The sequence below is a fragment of the Neopsephotus bourkii genome, unplaced genomic scaffold (assembly GCF_033783945.1).
Source record: "Neopsephotus bourkii isolate Nb327-2 ecotype Australia unplaced genomic scaffold, CSIRO-AGI_Nbou_v1 NB_659, whole genome shotgun sequence".
NCBI classification, from domain to species: domain Eukaryota; kingdom Metazoa; phylum Chordata; class Aves; order Psittaciformes; family Psittacidae; genus Neopsephotus; species Neopsephotus bourkii.
In genome coordinates, this window is record NW_026901158.1 from 1,214,604 (window position 1) to 1,222,954 (window position 8,351).

Consider the following 8,351-nt stretch of genomic DNA (forward strand, 5'->3'; position numbering starts at 1 on the left):
TAATCGATGCTTCCACCTCTTCTCGGGGTTCATAGCGCTGGTGCGCACTGAGTCCGTCACACGCTGAGCGCATCACCGGGTCTGCAGCAAGGGGCGGGGTGAAAGTCTTGAGAACTGGAGTCCCTTTGGTCTCAGGGCAGGGCACAGCAAAGCAACAACCCCGTAGATGGGCACCCCCAGACTGTGCGTGGCCACTGGAGGGATCAGCCCCATGGAAGGGGTGTTGCAGGTCCTGACTCTGTCCCTGTTAACACTTGTGATTCTGGCTCTTGTGGCAGATCCTGATAAGGAACAGGGCAACAGATCTCGATGCCCGAATGCATGACGGGACCACTCCTCTGATCCTGGCCGCTCGCTTGGCTGTGGAGGGCATGCTGGATGATCTCATCAACTGCCATGCAGATGTCAATGCTGTGGATGATCTAGGTACTGCGGGCATCTAAAGCAGGCTTCCTCAGAGGCCGGAGGAAAGAACTGCTTGCTGTTACTCTTACTATTCACTAGTGAGTGTTGTATTTCGTGGTCTTCCTCTGTAGGCAAGTCAGCACTGCACTGGGCAGCTGCTGTGAATAATGTGGAAGCTGCAGTAGTCCTCCTGAAGAATGGTGCCAATAAGGATATGCAGAACAATAAGGTAGGGGTCTCCTGGGCTGACATAGGCAAGGAAAGAACCATTGGGGAAGTCTGTTAAATGGTAACCTTTTCCTAAAATACAACACTGTCACTGAGACTGATTTGATTGTTCTGATGTGAATGAAGCTATTGGATCATAGATCGTGGAATGGTTTGGGATGGAAGGAACTTAGAGCTCCTCCAGCTCCAACCCCTCCCACAGGCAGGGACCCCTTCCACTGGAGCAGCTTGCTCCAAGCCCCTGTGTCCAACCTGGCCTTGAGCACTGCCAGGGATGGGGCAGCCACAGCTTCTCTGGGCACCCTGTGCCAGCACCTCAGCACCATCAAAGCAGCATGGGGGATTTGGTCCTACAGGGAATGTTGAGGGGCCATGCAGTGCTTGGTGAGCAGTATAACAGTGTTCTTGTGGCTATGTCCTTGCATATTTTGGGTCATTATATTTGTATATATTATAGCTGTATATATATATATATACATATGCATACATATTATATCTGTATATCAGTATAAGGACATGGCTCAGCAGGGTAGGAAAAAGCAGCAGCAGAACCTCACTGGAGGAGAGGTGGCAGTGACCATCTCTGCCCCCCAGCCACGTGGTGTTGGGTGCGGAGCTCAGCACAGTGTTAGCCAGTAGAACCTGTGAACTTCCACCTAACCATCTTTGCTGGGTTTCCAGGAGGAGACCCCCCTGTTCCTCGCAGCCAGAGAAGGGAGCTACGAAACCGCCAAGGTCCTGCTGGACCATTTTGCCAACCGGGACATCACGGACCACATGGACCGGCTCCCGCGGGACATCGCGCAGGAGCGCATGCACCACGACATCGTGAGGCTGCTGGATGAGTACAACCTGGTGCGGAGCCCACCGCTGCACAACGGCCCTTTGGGAGCACCCACACTGTCCCCACCGCTCTGCTCCCCCAACAGCTACATCAGCAACCTGAAGCCTGCCGTGCAGGGCAAGAAGGCCAGGAAGCCAAGTACCAAGGGCCTGAGCTGCAATGGCAAGGATGCCAAAGACCTCAAAGCCCGCAGGAAAAAGTCGCAAGATGGCAAAGGGTGCCTGCTGGACAACGCCAGTGTGTTGTCTCCAGTGGACTCCCTGGAGTCGCCCCATGGGTACCTGTCGGATGTCGCCTCTCCTCCGCTGATGACCTCCCCGTTTCAGCAGTCCCCTTCCATGCCTCTGAACCATCTGCCAGGCATGCCTGATGCCCACATGAGCATCAATCACCTCAACATGGCGGGGAAGCAGGATATGGCCATGGGAAGCTCCAGCAGGATGGGCTTTGATGCGGTGCCGCCGCGCCTCTCCCACCTCCCGGTCTCCAGCCCCAGCACCGTGATGAGCAGTGCCTCGATGAGCTTCTCTGTTGGCGGGGCATCCGGGCTGAACGGGCAGTGTGACTGGCTCACCCGGCTGCAGAACGGCATGGTCCAGAACCAGTACAACCCCATGCGAGGCAACATGCAAGCCGGGGCGCACCAGCAGACGCAGAACCTGCAGCACGGCATGATGACCTCCCTGCACAACGGCTTGCCCACCACAAGCTTGTCGCAGATGATGAGCTACCAGGCCATGCCCAGCACCCGCCTGGCTTCCCAGCCCCACCTGATGCAGAGCCAGCAGCTCCAGCAGATGCAGCAGCAACAGCTCCAGCAGCAAAACCTGCAGCCGCAGCAGCAGGCGCAGCAGCAGCCGGCACCGCAGCCAGCGCCGCAGCCGGCGCCGCAGCAGCACCACAACCCCAGCTCCAATGCGAGCGGCCACATGGGCCAGAATTTCCTTGGTACGGAGCTGAGCCAGCCCGACATGCAGCCGGTGAGCAGCAGCGCCATGGCGGTGCACACCATCCTGCCGCAGGAGTCCCAGATGCTGCCCACGTCTCTGCCGTCCTCCCTCGCCCAGCCCATGACCACCACGCAGTTCCTAACCCCACCTTCCCAGCACAGTTATTCCTCCCCCTTGGACAACACCCCCAGCCACCAGCTCCAGGTGCCCGACCACCCTTTCCTAACGCCGTCTCCGGAGTCTCCGGACCAGTGGTCCAGCTCGTCTCCTCACTCCAACGTGTCCGACTGGTCCGAGGGCATCTCCAGCCCTCCCACGAGTATGCAGTCACAGATGGGACACATCCCCGAAGCCTTCAAGTGAAAGGCGGTGATGCAGAGACGCTGGCGCGCAGGGGGAGGTCGAAGCTCGAGGGAGCCCTTTTTTTAAAGGACACTGGATGCTTTTATCAAAGGATCCTTTTTTAAATATGTTTTTATAAAAAAAAAAGCAAAAAGACAAATTAATTCCTTTTTTTTTTAGTATTTATTTATGTACTTTTTATTTGACATGAAAACACTGCCTTTTTATTTATATGTTCTATTGTTAAGAACTCAATGTGGGACACCAGTTGTGTTTCAAGGGATCGAACGATTAGGGTTTTATAGGATGTTCTCTTTTGTTTCGGGGGTTCCTTGTGTTTGGTTTCAGAGGAAATGTCTATGTAAAGCTATCAGCAGCGATTTGGGATTCTGAAATGCCATTAATTTATTGTTTTCCAATTCAGACAGAGGTGAAAAAGGGGAAGGAAAAATTAGCTAAAACCACCGCTCCTTAGGGGGGAAAAACTAAGTATGGAGGGATTTCTGAAATGTACTTTAAAATGCTTCCTTTGCTGTTATATGAGAGGACATTTTATGGTACCAGTCACAAACCTTTGTTTAAATTTCAGTATTATATAGTTGTACATTTGCCTTGATAATAGAAATTTTTGTTCTCTCTTGTTTTTATATATATATAAAAATATATATATTTAAATGATTTTTATGAGCTAACAAAGGTAAATCGGGATTATAGACCTGTCAGAACAGGTTCGAAGCTAAAACACCCCAAGGAACCACAGAACACAAATACTGTCCCCCACCAAAACAGAAGAGTATTTGCCAAACCTTTAGGAGAGCAAGCCCATAACCGTGGAGTTCATACACAAAGGAGGCTTAATTTCACTTTGAGTATCTTTACTGTTGTTTAGTTCTTGTGTTTGCATTCGAGTAACTGTTTAAGACATAAATGCCATTATGAACTTGTAAAGCCCGTCCTTATTTTAAGGATGGCCTGCCTGTTTTAAGGAAGGTTTGTCTGTCGGTGCAGACAGCCTGAGTGAGGTTACACAGCATCGCAGCCCTGCCAGCGCCGGTGCTGCCCGAGCCCGGCCGCCCTGGCAGTGCCATCGCTGGGGGCCCGGAGGGGAGCGCTGCTGGTGTTGGTGGGATGCTGGCCTGGTTCAACAGGAGGGCGAAGGAGAGCACAGCCGAGCCTGTGCCGTGAAACGTTGACCTTTTGTTCTTGTTAGTCTGGAGTGATGCATCTCTTTTATATTGGTGTGCACTCTTCCTGTGTATCATGTAAAATATAGTATAAGCCTGTGGCAGATTTAATGTTTGTAAATACATTTTGGTTTTGTTTTTTCTTTTTTTTTTAAGAAAAGGTGGATTTTGTTTCAAAAATCTAAATGAACGAGTCTTAAATATATCCTAAATATATCGCCTTTAGAGAGGTGTTGGAATATCACTCACTCGGGTGCAAAGGCAAGCAGACACCCTAAGACTAGATATGTGTATGGGACAGGCAAATAGAGAGCAGTGAATCAAGAAAACCTAAGGAAAGGGTTCCTTTCCCTCGTTCCTCTTTAGAACACCAAATAAAATGGATATTTCTCAAGGCACAGCGCCTTGCTGAGCACTCATCTTAGTGAACATTTCAGACCATTGTTATTGTGACATGCCTAATATGAGTGATACAAACATCCCGTGGTGTTGAACCTTCCTATGTTTTATAAACTAGAGTGTAGTTTAAGAAAAGATATCTTCTGTAATAAAGTTATCTACATGCAAAGTTGTAGTTTGCAAAAATGATGTATTTTTTTTGGTTAACTGATTTGCAATAAATGATGCTTCTGGGCATCTAGATTTTACTAAAACTGGAACTTGGTGGTTTTGTTCTGGACTGGTTGAAATCTGGGCTCGATACCCACGACTGCAGGGCTGCACCTCCCCTACTGCTTGTTCCCTGGGTTAAAGCTCAGTTCTGGACAATGAAACTCTCCTTGACTTGTGCAGAACTCCCATCAATGTCAGAGGTCTGGTCTGAGCAAGGCACGAGAGGCTCTGCTTTACCTGTGCTGTGGATGCTCTGGTGTCCTCCAGGCCTCTGCCGTTAGGTCAGGATCTAATGGGTAATCACTGAATCAAAGGGGTAATCATCGAAAAGTTGTCACTCGTGCATGTTCACCTGTGTTCCTTCACCTTAAAACTGCTTTCTGATTCAGGTTTTTAGGAGCATTCTCTCCTTGATGACACAGCCAAAGATGAAAAATGGCCACGTGCCTCTAATGATATAGTGCCCATGGAAACAGCCTGCCGTGAAGGGTGTTAAGAGTTATGTTCAGTGCTTCCTCCTTCACACACGGTGCTGGGCACATGGCTGGGCTCTCAGAGGTGCTGGTTGCACAGGCAGGAACTGGGGAGCCATCGGAAGGGCACCAGCACGGAGGGGAGGTCTCACTAACACCTCTCCAGGCACACACAGCACAAACGTTTGCTGTCCTTGCTGCACTCAAGGTTTTCAAGGTAATTTGATTCTTTCTTTTCCCCACAGGGACTCTCTAGGCCAAATGCAGCTGCAAAGTCCCCAGATAACTGGATATAAATAGCCAAGCCGTGGACCTCCTCATGGTGACTCCTGGAATGATGGTATTTTCCACTCCACGGCTGGGGAAGGAGCAGGCATGTGCGTGCATGTACCCGGTGTCCAGCCCTGGATGGATGTGGGGCTGTCAGACACGTGCTGCTCAGAAGCTGGTGCTGCAGCAGTGGCATTCCATGTGCCATCCAGCAGCAGGGAAACAGTGCCTCTAAAGGCAGACTCCATGGAAAGGGGGATTTCAACTGAGCACAAATCCCTCTTCCCCCTGCAAAATGTGGCTGAGGATCAGTGTACCCCAAGGGAAACCCTGGGGGTGGCTTTCCTGAGACGTGCTCTTCCCTGCAGTTGTGTTGCTGCATCCCATCTGGGCTACGCTAGATGGAGTGTGCCTGCCTTCACCGTGACTCACACATGTGCTGGTCATGGATCACATCTGGGATCATCCAGCTGTGTTCCCACGCAGCCCCATCCTTCCAGGCTTCTCCCACACGTACACATCCCAGCACTCGTGCCCTTGGCATTGCCAGTGAGACGGGGATGCTCACACCAACATCAGGCATCACAAGACTCTCCTGTCTGGTCCAGGGTGCAACACTGGTCACTCGTGGTCCAGGCAGGAATTAGGGCTAGAATGGATTAAAAAAGGAGGGGGTTTGAGGATGTGTAAAACAATGTGAGGTTGCAAGAGGAAACTGAACACATGTGGCTCATTATGAGGAGGACAACTGTAATTTTCCATGAGGATGGGTCAGAGGGGCATAATGAGAAAAGAGGGGGCTCAATACCAGAGAAAGAAGCAAAATAAGGTCTGTACTAGCACATGAATAGATACCAATAAACTGACCACAGAGTTGTCAGAAAAGGGTTTTTTAAGCGATAAAGGAGCCACAGTTTAGTTTGTAAGCGTGTGGCCCCCCATGGCTCTTACATTTATGACCCACAGGCTCCTGCCAGTCCCAGGGGAGGGTTCAGAAGTGTTTGTGCAGCACAGGATCAGCACCGGCTCTTCCGATGGCTGATGCTAGGAGGAATCCCTGCACCTGAGCCATTTGTTTACACGCTGGAGGGCTTGGTGCTCTGATGCTTTGTTTCCATTATTCCTGCTCAATTAGACGGGACACCCAGAAATTGCTACTCTGTGCTGCTCTTCCCTCCAGGCTGTCCGTGTTTGCCCGCAGTTGCTGCCAGCTGCTTGAACCCTGATGGAGGAATCGTTCCTGCAGCTCAAATCACCCCCTGAAGAATGTGCAAAAGGAGCCAAATTCAGCCAAGGTGCAGCCTCTCTCCAATTACAGACACATGGGTTAACGTGGGCACTTTGAACAATCACAGCTACTGAGTAAATAAATAGAGCTCAGCTTGCCCAAGCTGCCTGACCTGGCATGGGATACTGATACTCCTAAGAGAAAGGCTCCTTTAGCCGTTTTCTCTGTTTCTAAACTTGGAGAATGAAGTTTATGGTTGCCTGCACCCTGAAGGAGTTATCAGGATATCATGGGAAAAGGTCAGTATCCCTTTTGTTGCACCCGGAACGAGCTGATGAAGCAGGAAGGGAGGACACACGCTGTCCCCTCGCCACCAGCAAGCCTTTACTTTGTCAGTGGGTCACTCTCACGTCCAGAACCGGCTGCATTCACTGAGTACAGCGAATCTGTCAGCTTTGGGGTGAAAAGTGATTGAATGTCTTAAAGTGGCATTTATTTGTAACTGCATACTGGCCAGGAGAAGAGCGAAGATGAGATCCCATTGCAGTGTTTGCACTGTGTATGTGTCTGGATACATCTGTAGGTAGAGGGATAGGTCTGTACTGTAAATACAGAGCTTTAGATACAGGTGTAAGCTTTTGATGGTGTTTACACAATACATATGTATTTTTAACGCCATTTAAAACCGTGTTTCCTCAGATCGTACCTGTTGGGGGAAACACCAAGGGAAAACCAGGGCTCCATCTCCGATTCGTGCCCGGGTAAGGAAATTGCGTTTGACAAGCTGGTTTGTGAGGGCTCCTACAGAAGAGGGAGATGAAAGGCGCTTGGAAAACCGCAGCACTGCTGCTGGTTCCCACACCAGCATCAAAGCGCTGCCTCCCCGGCTCGCCCCGCGTTGAGGAGATTGCCCCGCTTTAATGGCCGGGCAACAGCTCTTGTGCTGATAACAACGCTCGATTGGGGTGCTTGTTTAGGTCACTTGTGCTGTCCCCTCCAAGGGAAGGGGGTGCAGAGCGTGCCAGCATCAGCACGGGGATCACTGCCTGCAGAGGAGGCACAGCTGCTCCCTGCCTTAAAGCTTCGTGGTTGTGAGGAACAGATCCTCAACGCAGAGCTGGGCACGGAGGGGCCGGGGGAGCGTGGTTGGGGCTGCACGTGGCTGATGCTGTCTGCGAAAAACCGAAACCCTGGGGGAGTGGGTTTAGATGCCTTTAAGCTGATGCCTACAGGAAACCTGGACAAGGGCCTGTAGGGACAGGCCAAGGGGAATGGCTTGAACCTGCCCGAGGGGAGACTGAGCTGAGCTCTGAGGCAGAAGCTCTTCCCTGTGAGGGTGCTGAGGCGCTGGCACAGGGTGCCCAGAGAAGCTGTGGCTGCCCCATCCCTAGCAGTGCTCAAGGCCAGGCTGGACACAGGGGCTTGGAGCAAGCTGCTCCAGTGGAAGGTGGTTTGGACTGGATGAGCTTTAAGCTCCCTTCCAACCCAGTCTGTTCCACGGTGTCCCGTGATTGATCTCCCTGCACAGATCCAGCCCCCACGGACCCGCGGGACGGAGCCCTCGAGTGCAGCGAGTGGCGCGTTCGCCCATCCGCCTCCGCCCCATAGAACACTCCCCCCCCACGCTCCCGGATCTCCGCTGCAACCCCCCTCGGGCTGCCACCGCCCCGAGGGAAGCGGCTCCAGCCGCTCTGTCCCACCCTAGCGGCCGCCTTCGCCACTGCACCCGCCGCGGGGACCCCGGGGGCTCGGCAGGCTGGGGGAGCCCCGCAGGGCCGCACGCAGCTGTGCCCGGGGCGGGGACACCGGGACCCG

General features: G+C 52.1%; 1 protein-coding gene across 2 annotated transcripts in view; it reads left to right on the forward strand.

Moving 5' to 3' along the window:
• Positions 1–4,093, forward strand: part of NOTCH1 (notch receptor 1) — a 42,117-nt gene extending 38,024 nt beyond the window's left edge. For both annotated transcript variants that reach the window (XM_061352404.1, XM_061352405.1), the window contains exons 32-34: positions 279–426; positions 537–634; positions 1,315–4,093. In XM_061352404.1, the coding sequence (XP_061208388.1) occupies positions 279–426; positions 537–634; positions 1,315–2,790 (1,722 nt within the window). In that variant the 3' untranslated portion in view covers positions 2,791–4,093. The remainder of the gene's footprint in view (positions 1–278; positions 427–536; positions 635–1,314) is intronic.
• Positions 4,094–8,351: the final 4,258 nt, after the last annotated feature.